An 18,341-nucleotide genomic window follows, 5' to 3' on the forward strand; every position below is an offset into this window, starting at 1 on the left:
ATGAGAAAGAACTCCATCCACATTTAGAGAAAGAGCTGTGGGAGTAGAAACAGAAGAAAAAACAACTGCTTGACTACATGGGTCAATGGGGATATGGTTGGGGATGTAGACTCTAAGTGAACATCCTAGTGCAAACATCACTAATATGGAAATAGGTTTTGATCAAGGACACATATAAAACCCAGTGGAATTGTGTATTGGCTACGGGAGGGGGGAGGGGAAGGTTAGGGAAAGAACACGATTCTTGTAACCATGGAAAAATATTCTTAAATTGACTAATTAAATAAAATTTTTAAAAAAGAAAGAGGAAAGAAGAACAAACAGTGAAAGTAATAGAGAAACATATTTAATATTCATGTAAGAAAAACACAGCAATGCATATATGGCCAGACTAGCTCAGAGTATAGCAATATTATTATTTTCCTTATTCTAGATAATATTCCATTATTAATATAGTCTAAAACAGCAATAGCTTTTTTGCCTTGCATGGTAGAATGTTAACTCACCTAAAACTTTGTAGTTCTCTAAAATTTTCCAGTTTTTCTCCCCCTCAGGAGCTAATGCCCAGCCATACCTCCCCATTCTACCTCTGAGATCTTGTTTGTTTTGAACCAAAGAATTTTTACATTTGATCTCCTTGCTGTTCAAGGCACTCTCAAAAATCTTCTCCAGCACAATTCAAAAGTGTCAATTCTGCAATTCTTAGCTTTCTTTATCATCCAAAACTCACAGCTATATGATGCTTCTGGAATAAAAACCCAACAACAAATGATAGCTTTTGCTTTATGGATCTTTGTTGGCAAGGTTATGTCTTGCTTTTTAGTATACTGGCCAGATTTGCTATAGCTTTCCTTCTGTAGAGCAAACTAAAACTTAAAAACTTCGGACACATAATAAGACAAGATTCATTAGAAAAGGCCCTGATGTTGATAAAGGTTGAAGGCAAAAAGAGAAGGGAATGACAAAGAATGAGATGGATAGATAATGTCATGGAAACCATGACTATAAATTTAGACAGACTTTAAGAAATAGCAGAAGATAAAAGAACCCAACTTGCTATATGATCCATAGATTATGAAAAATAGGAAATAACTGAATGATTGAAAAACAAGTTTTACATTTATCCCTGTCAAACTTCATTTTATTCAGTAAAAATGTAAGTAATCCATCCTCCTTTAATGACTTGGGTACCTGATTTATCTTCCTTCATTTCCACCCCAACCACTGCAGTCAACCTTCATGATTTTTATGCATGCTGATGAACTAGCACCAAACTATCCTGAAATCCATCCTGGAGATCCTTCTGCTTTTCATAAACATGTTTACAGACACCATGTGAAGTTGTATTTTAATTAATGTAATATGCAACAGTGTTGCATTGCAAATTAGCTAGAGATCCAGTCTGATAGCCAGGTGGGCTTAAATGCTACCTCTCACACTTACAGGCTTTGCTACTCTGGACAATTCATTTAACCACTTAGTGTTTTAGGCAACTCTCTTGACTTTGACTTGCAGAGAAAGTGCTGATTCATTGATAGAGGGAGTTTCCTTTCCTAATGAAATCACTGGTCCATACCTATCCCATTTTATTAGTTTTATGAAAATGTTAAATAACAGACATGTATTATCTTTCACAAGGAAGCTAGGTGGCAGAGTAGATGGCGTGCTAGACCTGAAGTCAGGAAGACTCATCTTCTTGATTTCAAATCTGGACTCAGACTCATTAGTTGTATGAGCTAAAAAGTGTTTGGCCAAATAAGTTCTTAATCTGCAAAATGAACTGGAGAAGGAAATGGCAAACTACCTCAGTTTCTTTGCCAAGAAAGCCTGAAATGGAGTCACAAAGACTGAAAATAATTGGACAAAAATTTTTCTTTCATTCCTACCCACCCCAATGGGGGGAGGGGGGGGAATGAAGGTCATTGTAAAAGATACACATTGTCAAGCAAAACAGATTATCTTGTTGACCGTATCCAAAAAATATGTCTCATTCTGTCCCCTTAGTCTGTAATCTCTGCCTGGAATTGGATAGCGTGTTTCATCATTAGATCTCTGGAATCCTGGATAATGATTGTAATTCAGATTTCTTACAGTTTTCCAATAGTGTAATTATGTAAATTATTGCCTTGATTCTGGTCATTTCTTAATTTATATCTTCAAAATTTTTACACTGCTGGCTGTATGTTAGCTGATACAGAATTATACATGTTGGCAAGTGCAAACTTTGAAAGTGTCTTACTATTATCAGACACTTCTTAGCCGTGTGACCCTTGGGGAGTCACTTAACATTTTTTAGCCTTCATTTCCTCATTGGTCAAATGTAAATGATACTTACAACTCTCACCTAGCAGAACTATTGTGAGTATCAGCTGAATATAAACTGAATATAAACAGTTTATATATATATATATAAATAATATATATAAATATAATATATATAACTGAATATAAACAACTTAACAAAACTAAAAATGCCACAGAAATGACAGTTATTATTTTATTTATTGACTTTTTCTTAAGATAGTAAATGAGTTTAAGTGTGAAGTCTGAGATCTAAATATAATGCTCTCTACAAAGTGGGCATTCAGTAAATGCCTTTAGTAGATATTAGGCATGAGATAATTCTGCAATTACAAATTAAGAAAGTTTCCAGACATTCAAAATGAAGGAAGTGGCATCAATAGATATTCCAAACGAGCCTAAATACAGCATCCACTATCAGTGATTTACATAATTAGGCTTTTTTAAAGCTACCTCTGTGTAAATACTAAGAATGTGTGTGAGAAAATTAAAAATATACTTCCTTTAATCACAGTCTGTCTGCATCTATGTAGCTTGGAGTATCCATTCCTGATTGTTTAGGAGAGGCCTGATAGCCTTTGTTTTTAGTCCCATAAAAATAGCACATTCAGAGTCAATGTTGAGCTACAGAGCCATAAATACAGGCTGGAGAAGAGTTATTTTTTTTCTACATTGACTAAATATATAGTGTGAGTATTAATTCAGGGCAACAAGGCCCACTTTTTTAAAAAATGCAAAAATATTAACACTGGAGTACACAGAGCAGGCCCCAATCCCTTTCTCTGGTAATGGAGATGGGAAAAATAAAAAGTAGCTACTGTGCTAGGGAAATCCCCCAAACCTTCTCTAGTGTGGGGTTGGCAGGGAGAGAGGGGACTAGCTTAGAACTTGATGTAACAAAAAATAAATTAAAAACTTTTTAAGGAAAAGATAAAAATGGGGGTGAATCAGGAAGAGTTGGACATGACTCAGACAACTGAACAGCAACAATACAAAGAAGAAGGTTCCTTACCAACTCTAAGACTGACCATATATATGTCTTACTGTATTGACTTTATGAAGTATATTAATTTAGGAAAATTCTTTTTAAAGTATTTAAAAATCCAGAAACCAATATATATCATTGGAAATTATGTAGGGCAATATATTTAATTTAATTTAATTAGTTTCCCTGACTTCTTTGAAGATTCAGGCCAAAGGCCACTTTGTACAGGGAGGCCTTTCTCATTATCCCTAATTTCTAATAACTTGCTTTTCAGATTAACTTCCATCTATACTGAATATTTTGTAAGAGTGAGACAAATGATTATTGTGGTTATTCTGTCCATCTTTTGTAAAAATTAGTTTCACTTTTTAAAAAATTTAAATGCTTTAATTTTTAACTACCTAAAAAGATATTTCCTCACTCGCATTTTTTATTGTTCTTCCTAGGGTCAGCGTCTTTTTGAAAAGTTGCTACAATTAGCTGCTCGAAATATTGAGATCAAATTAGTGAGTGATGCAGCAGTCCAGTCAAAGGTATTAGAAGACTTGAAAGTAAAGGGTAAGATAAAGGTTGATTTGCTATTCTACCACTAAATGTCCCGGCAAGAAAAAAAACAAACTTTAGTTTCAAGTATTATGTAATGTCTTTCATCAACCCCAAATCCTTAAATATTGTACCTTTTATTTCCTTTTGGAAAAATTCTGCCACTTATAGTATTCTTTTTTTAAAAAGAAACAATTTCTATTTGGTAGTTTCTTTTTAAGGCTATGTGTGGTCAAGTATTATTTTGCCTAAAATGTTGTTTCTATAAAAATAGCACTTGATATTACTTAATTGATTAATTAACTGTCATTAATGACAGGCATTATAAATTAGAAAAATATTATTGTGCTTTTTTGACACTTTAATCACGTGAGAGCTAAATTATGTTAACATTTTAGCATGGCATAGTAGAACAGAGCACTACATTTTGAGTCAGGAAGAACTGAGTTCAAATCCCATTTCTGAGTATTTATATGATCTTTGGCAAGTAACTTAAACTCTATAAGCCTCAATTTCCTCATCAAGGAAAATAGGAATTAGATTCATTGATCTCTAACTCTACCATTCTGTAATTATGGAGGTTAACATAAAGAATATATACTATAAATTATATATATATATATACATATATATATATATGTATATATGGGGGCAGCTGGGTAGCTCAATGGATTGAGAGTTAGGCCTAGAGACAAGAGGTCCTAGGTTCAAATCTGGCCTCAGACACTTCCCAGCTGTGTGACCCTGGGCAAGTCACTTAACCCCCATTTCCTAGCCCTTACCACTCTTCTGCCTGGAGCCAATACAAAGTATTGGCTCCAAGACAGAAGGTAAGTGTTTAATATATATATATATATATATATATATATATATATATATGTATATATACATATAGAGAGAGAAAGATCCTATTTCTCCTCTTGCCTATCAAGTAAAAAAAAGGGTTTTAAAAAATTTAATTCATATTTTAAAAGGAAGCAGTAACTAAGCTAAAGATGTCCAAGATCTTGCCTAACTGAAAATGTTAATGTTCCAACTCTTTGGAAGGATCAGAATTCATGCTTTATTATATTTGCAAATCTTTCTAAGGGATCACACTCCTCAGAATCAGTTTTGCATACATTACTCACATTCACACAAGCATAGACTTCTTATTTTTTCCTCATCAGATATATTTGCACCTTTTAAAATTTTTGTTTTAGTTCAGTCATTTCAGTCACATCTGATTTTCCATGACTTCATTTGGGGTTTTCTTGGCAAAGAAACTGGCCTGGTTTGCCATTTCTTTCTCCAGCTCATTTTACAGATGAAGAAAAGAAGGCAAATAGGGTTAAATGACTTGCCCAGAGTTTAATAACCAGTAAATATCCAAAGCCACATTTGAACTCAATTAGAGGTGTTTTCTTGACTCCAGCCCCAATACTCTATCTACTGCACTACTTAACTGAACTTTTCAAATTTATACATAACTCGATTGAGTGTAAGAACAGGGTTCTTTGCCTTTTTTGTATGTGTCATGGACCTCTTTGGCAGTCTGGTAAAAAGTATGCATGCCTTCTTGGAATAATATTTTTATTATAATTGAAGGAAATGCTAAATATCAGTTGAGATTAGTGAAAATAAACACGGACTCCTGTAGATATAGATAGTTAAAAATGATATTGATATAGAGGCAACTAGAGCTATAGATGTAGATATATAGATTATATATAGATATTATATCCAGCTTCATATCCCCAACCTTGAGATTTAAGAAACCTGGTAATAGGGGATATGAAATTTGGAGGAAAATAAGGCAAGAAGACAACAAAGGAGCCCATTACCTTTTTTATCCAGGACAGTGTTTGTTGATTGGCTCCTGATCAATAATGATCTATTCTAGTCACAACTGCAGTACTGTGGCCAGTTCTTGGCTCTACAGTTCAGAAGGGACATTGACAAGGGGAGTGAGAAGATTCAAAATTATACCACGTAAAGATCATTTGGAGGAACGAGAGATATTTATCTCTGAGAAGAAAAGTCTTGGTGGAGGGAACTGGGGAATGATAGCTATCATCAAATATTTGAAAGCTTGTCATGTGGATTGGATTAATTTTGTTTCATCCTGGAAGGGAATCTGAACTGACCTGTCCCCACTCACTGTAACCCCACCTAAAAAAGGGAGAATAAAATATGTTCAAGAGTGGTCAATTTGTTCATCACTAGATGTCTAAGTAGAAAATTGATAACTGCTTGTTATTAAGTTTGTAGATAGAATTCATGATATGAGCAAAACTTGGACAAGGTTCCCAATGCCTGGTTGAGTCTAAAGGTTGTCCTGGTATCTCCAATCCTAAAATTTGGTGATACTGTGATTCTGATATATCTATTCTCAATAGAGTTTGATCTTATGTCTAAAACGTATCTAGGTTAGATAACAATCTATTCAGAAGAAAGTTTTACAAATTGCTTGCTTTTTACTTTGAACTTAAAAAACTTAATGTTTGTAAAGAGATATTGCCACTTAAATGAATCTACCTTTCTCTAGTGAGCCTTAGCCATTTGTTGCCATAACATTTGGTCAATTTGGTATAATCATTACTTTTCCCAGAAATGGAAGGCAGGCTTGATTTTCTTAAGTGCCTACGGATGTCACTCTTGAACTTTAATGGGGGTAGAGGGGATAGCCTCATTCAGATTTTTAACAAAGTGAATTCTTATCAAGTCACAAGGCTTATTAAAGGAATGAATGATTATCTTTCATAATTGGGCCAAAAATAGAACCCTAATCAAATCACTAATGGTTTTTAATTTAATGAAATTGGACTGGTCTTTAAAAACAGGTATATGTAAACAATTATTTAAATCATCATTACTTGTTTATCTTTCTGAGTACTTTCTGGCATGATCCTTTAAGTGGTATAATAATAGGTAGAAAGAAAACAATTTTATTTTATAGTTTATCCTATTAATGAAACTCATATTTGCTTTAATAGTGTATAAAATATGTTGGGAGCAACTGTTGTTCTTATAAAGAGTCATTTTATATAGGTGTATGTCAAATATGTAAGTGAAGAGGAAGTAGGTTTGAGATCCTTTAAAAAAATTCTAAAGGTAACCTAACCAACCAGTAAAGCCCAACTTTCATCAAACTTCTGTTTCTATTTTACTTCAATCATATGGGAAAGAAAGCATAAGGCAGGGGGGAAATATCATAGATGCTTTAGCTGATAAAAAAAATTGTAAGCACAAATTAAGTCTTTAATGAACTTTAAAATCCAAAGCAGGCTAAAAAGAACTGTTAACTATAATAGATAAGAGCTAGAAGCTCTAATTTCAAGGGAAAGAGCCTAGAGCTGTTTGTTATGCTAAATTGAATGCTACTCATGGGGGAAGGCTCAGTTCCAACATGGGATTCAGGATGAATCAGCCTGGTTTTCTCATCAAAGTCTGGAAATAATAGTGGCCTCCAGGGTAAAAGTAAGCTATGATTTATAATAGTTAAGAATTAGTGAAAAATTGTTGAAATATACCTAAGTATTTATTTATTTATTTTAAAACTTAATTGGTAGAATGATTTCATGTCCTCTTAATTTTTCAAAAGGAAAATTATATTAATAGTTCATCTAACTCTAAGTTAAAATGCCTTTTTTAGTAGAGTGGACATTTGTTCTAGCATCAGAGGACCTAGAATCAAATCTTTTTTGATATCTGTTATGATTCAATAATATTTCATTGCACATATATACTGTACTAGAATTTTTCCAGCCATCCATGAATTCAGGTGCAGCTTTCTGCCATGACAAAAAATATTGCTATGAATATTTTTTCATAAGGTGCTTTCTGATCACCAGTAGTACAATTGCTGTGTCAAATTTCAGTGCAAAATTTAAAGACTTGAAGGCTATAGTAATAGATTGCAATGGTTGGATCAATTCGCAACTGCACCAAAAATGCTTTTTAGAATATCTGTCCTCTTGAATATCTTTCAACAACTGTCATTTTTTCTTTTTTGTGATCTTTGCCAGTCTTATGGGTATGAGCTGACACTTCAGACTTATTTTAATTTTAATTAATATAGGCAGTTTTCATTTATAATTTACTGCAATATGTATTGCAATAATGTATGTATGTATATTGTGGTAGGGTTGTGGTTTTCAAGGAGTCTGATGATTTTAAAATTCTCTTTCCCTGACTTGTTTTCCCAGACAGTTGTTTTTGTTAGTAAGCATCTTGTATTTTCTTTTATTTCCATCCATCTTTGGTTTTGTTGTAACATATTTTTTTAATTTCATGAAGTCATTGAATTCTATTTGATCTATTCTGATTTTCATAGATACAACTACTTGGGTAAGATTTTCTACATTTTGTTCTTCATTTTTAATTCTTCTAATTATTTTCTATAGGTTTCTTATTTCACTTTTAATTTGCATATCTCATTTTTATCTCCTTTCATTTTTCTGTCACTCTTATAGATGTTGTCAAGCCACTTTAAAAAAAAAAGATAGGTGTTTGCTTGCTGTAGCGTTATTCTTTTCTTCCAAATTTACCTCTTGAGTATCTTTTTGTCTAAAATATTTCTTCATAAATTTTATCAGTGTCTTATGATTTCACTTATCTACAATCTCAGTTCCTAATACAAGTTTTTTATGCCAGGACCACAGTTCTTCACCTCATATATTCTCACAAAGGATGAAAGGACCATTTTTGTTCCTAACTCTAATTTCTTGGGGTATCATTCCTGGTTTCCTTCTTCCTTTTATGTGTCTGAACTCATATTGCTGGAAAGCATAGGTATTCCCTATCATTTCTGTGTTTAGCTATTCCTAATTATGACACTATTACAGGGTTGCAACTTCTTTCCTTAAAGGCTCCCCAAGCCTAGTTTTGCTGCAGGCTTGACTCCCAAGTGGATTCCCCAATCAGGATGCTGCTTTAGATTTCTTAATTTTTTTTTTGCCTGCCCTTGTGCTCCTTTGCTAGACTCTATCAGGCCTTGCCACCTCTGGCTCTCTCTTCTGCAGCTTTGAGCAGGATGAAGGAACTTACTAATATTTCTTTGGATTTCCTGGTAATTATATAATCTAATACTTTATTTCTAACTGGAAGGACCATCCTTCTTTATGATCTTTTTATATATCATTATAACCAGAAGTCAGCCAAGGCTCTCATTCCTCATCTTTTTTTTTTTTTACCTCTAGATGGCTCAGTGAATGTAGCATTGAGCCAGGAATCATGCTATTGTCAATAGTCACACAGAGTCAGATAGGACTGAATGACAACAGATACTTGAAACTCTGCCATGGACTCCTTCCTGAAGTTTTTCATCTCTGTTTCATCTGCTTCCAAAATGATGTATTCTCCTTGTTCTCAGTCTTTATGATCCTTTTCTGTCTCCTTCAAAGTTCTTTTTTTTCTACTGAAGTGCAGATGGCTCAGAGTCCTTCCCCCCCCCCCTTTTTGGAGATCTCATCAATCATCATAATTTCAGCTACTGAAGGGCCTAGAAAGTTTCATGGTATATAATAGTTACTTCATAATTTTTCATTGATTGAATTAAAATAACAGTTCTAAGCAGATGAAGCCCAAATTATATCTGTACCCCCCAATCTTTCTCACATGCGTCATGCTTACATTTCAGTGTTCTTCTACATATTGCCCTGGGGATATTGTGGTAGTCACCTTGGTGACAGTCACATCATCTCAAACTCAACATGTCCAAAATTGATTATAACATCTTATTCCCCAGACCTGTTTCTTTCTTCACTTGTTTCCATAATTTTGTTATTGAAAACATCACTAAGAATTGAAAGCTTAAATTCATTATACTTCCTTCCTTTCTGCCACATTGGGTAATTTTCTTAGTGCCCTTAATCCTAGATCCATCAATGAATGTAATTGTTATTGTTTAGTTGTTTTTCAGTTGTAACTGACTCTTTATGACCCCATTTGAGGTCATCTTAGCAAAGATACTGGAGTAGTTTGCCATTGCCTTTTCCAGCTCATTTTATAGACACAGAAACTGAGACAAACAGGGTTAAGTGGTTTGCCCTAGATACAACTAGTCAGCATCTGAGGCCAGTTTTGAAGTCAAGAAAATGTTTTCTGCATTCCAGGTCACATATTCACTGATGCCCAATGAAAAACAATAATCTTTAATTTTTGTTTATTCCATTCCTTTGACAACATGTGCAAGATGAGGAAATTAGGCTAGATGAACTTTGAGATATCTTTCAACTCTACAATTGAATGATTTAGCCTGGCACCTAGTGCCCCTACTTATCTAACTGCAACCTTCCTTTCTAGGCTAATCTTATAATACACCCCTTAATATATCCATGGAACAACCAAACTGAACTACCGACTATTCCCCAAACATTTCTCTAATCTTCCCACTCCTATGTTTTTATTCACACTATATCCTGAATCTCCCAAAATATGTATTTCATTTCTACCTGTCCTTGGAACCACAACTGAAGTGCTCCATATTCTACATGTCCATTTCTACTTCCTTTTACACACCACCCAAATGGAAGAGGTTTTACCCCTTTATGAATGTCTCAGAGAGCCTTATCTGTCTATCATGTTCTACTTTACATTGTCACTATATGTATCCAGATTTTTATCACTCCTACTAAATTGTAAGTTTCTTGGGAGTAGTCTTTTTCTTTGTATGCATTGTAGTGCCTAGGACAGTATCTTCCATCTAGCATTTTCTCAATAAGTATTGAATGAATGAGTTCTGGTGATTGGTCACATCAACACCAACTTAAGTGCTCCTGTTTAAATATATTCACATTATAGGAGGATGTAAGCTCTTTGAGAAAATTTATTATTTTTGTCTTTGTATCATTAACCTCTAACAATACCTTACATGTACTGGGTATTTAATAAATGCATGTTGTATTTAATAAATGTGAACAAAGAATTTCATCCCATGAATTTGATCCAATGAGTTAAATTTCTGGATTTTTATTTTAATTTCCTGGTAGTTCATGATATATTCTAAGAAGAGATTCATCATTAAGCATATAAAGTCATCTGTATTTTGTCGATGATTCTTCCTTTCTGTAACATATTCTAGTATATGTTCAACATTATTAGATTAGTCCTAAGTCAGCTGGTGTTAAGATTTAGTTCACTAGACTCAAACATTGCTTTTTCCTCCCACTCTCTTCCTTCCTTCACATAATTCCTGGTAATCCTTGTTTTTCAGTAGTGTGGGATATTATTGTCCCCAATTAACTGTTTGTTTTGTCATATTTCATGTCTTCAGAAATCTAGTTCCTTGGTATTTAACATCAGGTTTGGGTTAAAGGTGGTATGTTGTTTTGAAAGAATAGTTTGTATTTTGTTTGACTGTTACTTTTTATATTCAGAACTTTTAAAATTCCTTTCCAATGTTTTTCTTTACACATACTTTAAGAATTGAACACACATGGATACTTTGGGTTAGTCTGTGTTGATATCATATTTATTCCTTATTTTTACAGTGTTCTGTGTACAATTCAAGGGGGTTTTGTGAGGTTATCTAAACAATTCTTTCTTTAGATATCTGTCTTCAGATGTAGATTTTTTCTTTCATGTCAGTTTTCCTTTGTTTCTGAAATTGATATTCCTAACTTACCAATACCATTGTACTATTTGTCCCCCCACCCCCACTTCTGGCTTCAGGAATGATCCTAGGGTAGAGATAGGATCAAGTACAAGCAGAGACTGAAGTTTTATTGGTTTCTTGACCCTGACAAAAGTCTTTCTGCCAAGGTTACAGTTGAGGGAGAGGTGTGAATCAAGAAGTTATACCCTTGGACATGGTGGTCGATTACAAATCAGACCTGTAAGTAGACAATTCTTAAAAAGCTAGCAAAATAATTTTACATAAATAATCTTTGATCATGCCCTTTTCTGGTTGCAGAATTTTAGAATCTCAATTATAAGAGACTTCAAAGACCCTCTAGACCAATTATTGTAGTACATTTAAGCCAAACTTCTACTCTGAAGACTCCAACATCTTCTACAAGATCCCCAACAGGGGACCATCCAGCCCTCACTTTAAATGATTCTTGTATAGGAGAATCTACTTCTACCTGGAGCAATCAATTGCACTTTTTTGGACACCTCTGAATGGTAGGGAAAGAGAAAGGACTAAGCATTTATATGATGTCTACTGTAATCCAGTAGATATCATTACAGAGAATAGCACACTGGGCTTGGAAAAATCAGGAGGACTCATTTTCACAAGTTCAGATTTGGTTTCAGATATTTATTATCTGTGTACCTGAACAAATCACTTAGCCCTGTTGGCCTTGGTTTCTTCATATTTAAAATGAGCTGAAGAAGGAAATGGCAAACCACTCCAGTATCTTTTCCAAGAAAACCCTAAAAGGGGTCATGAAAAGTCAGACACAATTAAAATGACTCAACATTTGCTAAACTTTATACTAAGTGCCTTGAAAATACCCTGATTTGGTAGGAAGATTTCCCTTATGTTGAACTCAATTCTGTTCCTCTTAAATCTCCATGCATTACTCCTAATTCTGCTCTCTAATGTCAAATAGAATGAATGGAATTTTGCTTCCACATGAAAACACACTAGTTACTTTAAGTTTATCAATTTGCTTCCTCAGCCTAAACATGTTGAGCTCCTCCAGCCATTCATCTTAAGGTCTCCAATCCTCTGAATCTCTCTACTGGATACTTTTACAGCTCATTGGTGACCTCCTTAAAATATCAATCAGTCAACGGGCATTTCATAAGCAGTTACTTCGTGCCAAGCACTGTTAAACACTATAGATACAAAGCAAATAAAAAAGAGTGATCCTTGTCCTAATCTCAGGTTCTAATATAGGGAAACAATGTGCAAAAAATTATGTAAATACAAGATATACAAAAGGAAAATATAGATTTCAGAGAGGAAGACTTTAGAAGTTGGTGAAAACTGTTAGACCTTTTGTAAAAAAAAATAGGATTAAAGCTAAATCTTGAAATATGCCAAAGAAAGGAAGAAGTAGAATGGAGGATAGAGTTTTCTGGGCATAGGGGACATTCAGTGCTAAAGCTTGGAGACCAAAGACAGAAGGTTGTGTGTGCGGAATAGTAAATAGACCAGTGAGTGTAACTAGATTGTAATGATTGGGAGACTATAAAATGTAAAACAACTGAAAAAATAGAGATGGGATTGTAGAGATTGTAAATTTTTAAAGACCAAATGGAGATCTTTTATAGTTGAACCTGAAAGTAGTAGGGAACCACTAGGATTTGTGGTACCCAAAACAGCATAATAATCTGGGTATGGTGTGAATAGCAAATTGCAATTATACTATTATTTACTATTTTTGAACACTATGATCCTAAATTGATAGCTGCAAGAGATCAAAATTGTTAATTTGTTCAGTCATCACATTTTACAGATGGGGAAACTATGACCCAGAGAGATAAATGACTTGCCTTAACCCTTAATAGTATCAACCCAGAAACTCACACCTCCTCAATACCCTACATCTGGGGTTTCTCCCTCCTTATCTCTCTTACTAGGGAGGGTAGAAAGTGGACAATGTGGATAGCCCTTCCTAGATTTTCCATTTAAGGATTGTGACCTGAACAGTTGGCATTTTCCACCAAACTGTACTCCTCTGGACTTCATCATCACTTCTTGCCACTGGTGATGTCCTCCTTCTCTTCCCCCCACCCTCACTACCACTTTGCAACTCTTTTTTGAAAACCCTTATCTTCTGCCTTGGTTCCAAGGCAGAGTATTTCTGATAAGCCTAGACAGCTAGGCTTAAGCAAATTTTCTAGGGTCACATAGCTAGGAAGTGTTCACTGAGCCACTTACTGCCTCTTGCAACTTCTTTTTATGTATTAAACTTCTCCCATTAGATTGTAAGCTCCAGGAGAGTAGTAACTATTTTTTATTCTTGCTTTGTTTTACTTTGTATCCCTAGAATTTAGCATTGTTCCTGGCACATAGAGGGAAATAAACAAATGTTAATTAACTGCCCAAGAACCAGAAGTTGAACTATTGCTCTCTGGCTGTAAATTCAATATTTTTTCCATTCATCATGACCTAAAATCATGTAAACATTTTTTGGTTACTTCATCATTTCATTAACTCATATGAGATTTCAGTTCATGAATACTACCAGTCTTTTTATACTAAACTTGGCATATAGGCAAACTGCTTTGTTTTTTCTAAGTTGATTGAATTCCTAGAAATTCAACTTTGCAACTGATATTTATTCCTATTAAAAATCCATCTTATTAGATTTAACCCATTATCCCAGCTCATGGAGATCTCTTGAACTGTTGATTCAATCATTCAACATAATATATATCAATGATATTCGTTCCTTCCACTGTCATGAGTAATCTATACCCTACACCAACAACAAGAATCATATCAAGCCTTCATTTTCTATGTCAGCTTTTGGTAGAAGGGGTTGTTGTTATTTCCAACTCTTTGTGACTCCACTTGGAATTTTCTTGGCCAACATACAGAGAGGGATAAAAGTGATGAACACTCACCTCTTATTCTAAATTACAAATCTGGAGTCAGAAGATAGCAGTAAAAAGGCAATTATTTATTCCTTTCATGAAAGGGGCACCTCAACAATGGGCTAAGAAGTGCCAGTTGATCAGGCATAAGCAGACAATATATACAGGTTCCTAATATAAGACCCCTCCTCTCTACTCTGTAAGGCCCCTGCATTGGACCTTGACTCAATCTAAAACATATGTGTTCCAACCCATTTCAGGGTACAGAAGAAGTGTTATTTTAACATTTTTAAAAGATCAGGGAAGCAACTGAGTTGTTTATTGACCTTGAATCATGGGCTTTCCATCCTCTATCAGTCTTTTTCCCAGGTTTGTCCAGTCTTTAGATAAACAATAATTAACAAAAGGTTATTTTGTTGTTGTTGTTGTTGTTTTTTATTTTAAAACAGGCTAGCCATCCTTTCCCCAATCAAGCTAGTTGGGTGTTAACAGGAGGTTTCACCTAGGGATATTGGGAGTGATATAAACCTAAATGTTCATTTTGAGAAACAAACACATTTTATCTCATTCAATACTACAGTCCTTTGCCACATCCTTCCCCAGATTATTTTACAGATGAGGAAACAAAGGCTAACAGAGTTAAGTGACTTGCCCAGGCACACAGATAGTAAATGTCTAAGGCCATATTTGATCTAGGGAAGATAGATTTTCCTGACCCCAGCCACTCTATCCACTTCAAGGATGTGCTTGGTCTGTTGCTATAATCATTCTTACAAAGGTGTCCCCTAAATAAGATGTTAAATTGAAATGCTTTCCATTAAGTTGGCTCAGGTAATCACTTACATAGAGGTAGAAGTGCCTTGATTTTCCCTCTGCTGTGTTTGTCCATCATTTTCCTTCCCATTTCATGCCCCTTTCCTCCAGATAAATGATTGTCCTGCTATTGCTTTGGTGCAAGGGGACTAATGGCTTTGGTCTGTAGTCAGCCATAAAAATTCTGTCCACAGAAGGTCTCTGGTGCAGTACTTTGTTAAACACTGAAATGTCTGTGCTGTTGTGGCACTGTTCAACCTGTTCTTCTTTGGAATTGTCAGGCTTTTGTTGAAATGATTTGTCTCTTGTCTCCAGTCAAAAAAGCTTGTTAACCATTATGTAAATTGTAATACCCTTTCTTGCTCCATACAGGCCCTTACTCCATAGAGTTGTCACTTTAAAGTGCTTTTAAAAAATGTAAGTAATGATAAAGGAAACCTGGCAGCATGTGTATATTTAGCAATTATCTTGTTTTCAGGAGTGTATTCAGTTGCTGCAGTATCACACATATAGAATGTTGCCTGAGAGCCTGATGAAGCACTACACTGAGAATCAAAAGATCTTGTTTTAATTTTCTGCCCCATTGCTCACTGACTTTGAGTAATTCCTTTAACCTTTTGAATTTTAGTTGTTGTTGTTGTTTAATCTGTAAATTAAATCTCCTACTATTTGTTTCCTCCTTTAGCAATGATTAGAAGGTTCAAGTTTGACCCTCTCTCTAGTTTTCAGTACAGCTTTTAACTCCCTAAATAGCTAGGTTTTAGTATTCTAGAAGGTATTAAAAAGCCTGCCTCCTAGCAGTCATAAGCAGAATGTAATGTATTCCTGATCAGGAAGCTGCTGCATCTCAAGCCAGATTTGGGGCAAGCCTGGTGATCTTGTGTGCCTCAAGGCATCTGGAAATCTAGAGTGGAAGCAGGAGGTGTTATGTCCCAAGCTCATCTAGAAAATGAACAAGATGAGAAGTGATGTGTCTTAGCCAGTCCTGGTCATAGCTAGGTCTTTAAAATGATCATTTCCTTCCATAGATATTTGCCAAATAACCTCTTTACTGATGTGTTCTAGTATTTTCTCAGAAATCAAAGTCAAACTGACTCTCCTATAATTTATAGGCTCTAGTTCTTTCCCTTTAAAAAATAAGTGTGACATTTATTTTCTCCAATCTGTGGAACCTCTGCTGTTTTCCACAATCTTTCAAATGTCACAAAAGCCATCACAACTGCCTGTTCTATAGTTCATCTAGCCCAGGTGACATGGATATATCAAAGTCATCCAGGGGCTTTCTTATTGTCTTGCTAATCATAGATATAAACTCCCTGTTATTCATTTTGGTTGGAGCAGAAACTACTCCAGAACTGTTGGAGAAGATGAACAGTATCAAAAGGATTGCCTCAAGTCTGGCCCATTTTAGTTGAAATCTTATACCAAAAGCCATTCAGTGTAGAGCCAGTCAAAAATCTAAATTAAATAATCAGCAATCCTATAAATTGTTTTATAGCTAGATAGTTTAAATATTGACTTCTTAACTAAGCATAATAGTTAACATAAAGCCTTATTTTCTTTTTTTGGTACAATTTTGAATAATCATTTTCTAGCATTCTGTGATCTATGTCCTCCCCTTCCCTTCTACCTCTCCCCACTCCTGAAGATGGCAGGTAACTTGATATAGGTTGTCTATGTATTATCATACAATACATATTTCCATGTCCATCATGTTGTGAAAAAAGATGCACATTATTTACACTAGAGGGAAATTCATAGAGAAAATAAAGTGAAGACTTTTATGCTTTATTCTGCAGTGAAGCCTTATTTTCAATGTATACATGGGAGAGTCTTGTTTTTTAGCATTTCTTTTATGGATAGGAAATGAGTACCTGTCCCATATCTGATTCATGCTGTACATTGAATAGTTTTCTACTACTCTCCTTTGAGAAAGGTAAGCCTTAACCAAAGCAAAAAGTAAATCTTCTCTGAGATCCTAGGCTTGGGATTTTAGCAATACTATGAAAGTCTAGCCCACTCACCTCTCATTAGAGGCTACATTGCCATCCAGAAGGAATTTGGTTGTTGTGATTAAAATTTTCTGGAGACTGCACATTAATTTATAATTATTTATTAGTAAAAGTGTGAGAGAGAAATCACATGATAACCTCACCATTCCTAATTAATCTCAGTTTGCCAAAAAGTAGATCTACTCACAATAATCTACAGCCCCCCCCCAAAAAAAAAAAGACCAAGCACCTCCTCCATTTTCTTTTTTATAAGGTCAAAGGCATCACTACTTCTGCACCTCTCTGATTGCTAGCACCTCTTCTGGACACTAGAAGGCACAAGGGAGTTGGGGCTAGCCTCTTCTAAGAGCCAGGGAGCCACAGAACCTCTTGGCATCCTCCCATAATACGGACACACCCCCAAAGGGTGGGGCTGATATTGTTCAAAATGGGTTTTCAAATGGAATAAAGGGGTTCCATTTATATTAAATTCAAATCTGCCTAAACTCAAAGAAAAGGGGCCCTTTAGAGAAAAGTAGGTGGATAGACCAGTGAGCCCAGCAGTAGTTGTGTATTATTAGACAAAGTTTAAAATGAGAAAAGCTTTTGGATTCATTAGGATTCGTTTCTGGACTTAAACTTTATAACCTTACATTGCTATTTTTATTTCTGTTGGAAAGAAAAGATTATATGGTAAATAGCTAAATTAAAACTCAGAGAATGTAGAAGAAATGAGCAATTTTGCCTGAAGTGATAACGATTTTAGGGGTGGCAGAAGGGATACCTAAAAATGTTAGACAAATGTTCTTTCTCTACTTTGTTCTGAAATGGAATTTTCCTATATTTAAGGTTTACATGATTCTTAGATTCTCATCTGAGGAGTATAAAATTGCAATGCTAATGAGTAAAATTATGGTGCAAGCATTTTGAAAATATAAAATGCTATATAAATGCTGATTTTTATGAAAATTTGCATAGCCTTTTCCTCTCAGAAAATTGTAAAACGAACATTTCTAGGGCTAACATAGTTCAAGCTGCTTGCATTTATGATTTTTAATAAGCTCTTCTGGAGATCAAAGACAGGAAAAGCTTTGGAGTACTTTTTTTTCCCTTATGGATATTTACATAGCCAAACAGAAATTTTTAAAAATGCTATGATAATTATTAATATTTTGTTTCCCCTCTATTTTTCAAAGCACACTGACTTGCAGATCTGATTTCTTCATTCTTGGAAC

General features: G+C 34.7%; 1 protein-coding gene across 3 annotated transcripts in view; it reads left to right on the top strand.

The window, feature by feature from the left end:
• The window catches only part of PLD5 (phospholipase D family member 5), a 456,336-nt gene that overhangs the window by 264,903 nt on the left and 173,092 nt on the right, over positions 1–18,341 (top strand). For all 3 annotated transcript variants that reach the window (XM_001377837.3, XM_007481550.3, XM_007481551.2), the window contains one exon: positions 3,733–3,844. In XM_001377837.3, coding sequence (XP_001377874.1) covers positions 3,733–3,844 — 112 coding nt within the window. The remainder of the gene's footprint in view (positions 1–3,732; positions 3,845–18,341) is intronic.

The sequence above is a fragment of the Monodelphis domestica genome, chromosome 2 (assembly GCF_027887165.1).
Source record: "Monodelphis domestica isolate mMonDom1 chromosome 2, mMonDom1.pri, whole genome shotgun sequence".
Lineage (NCBI taxonomy): Eukaryota > Metazoa > Chordata > Mammalia > Didelphimorphia > Didelphidae > Monodelphis > Monodelphis domestica.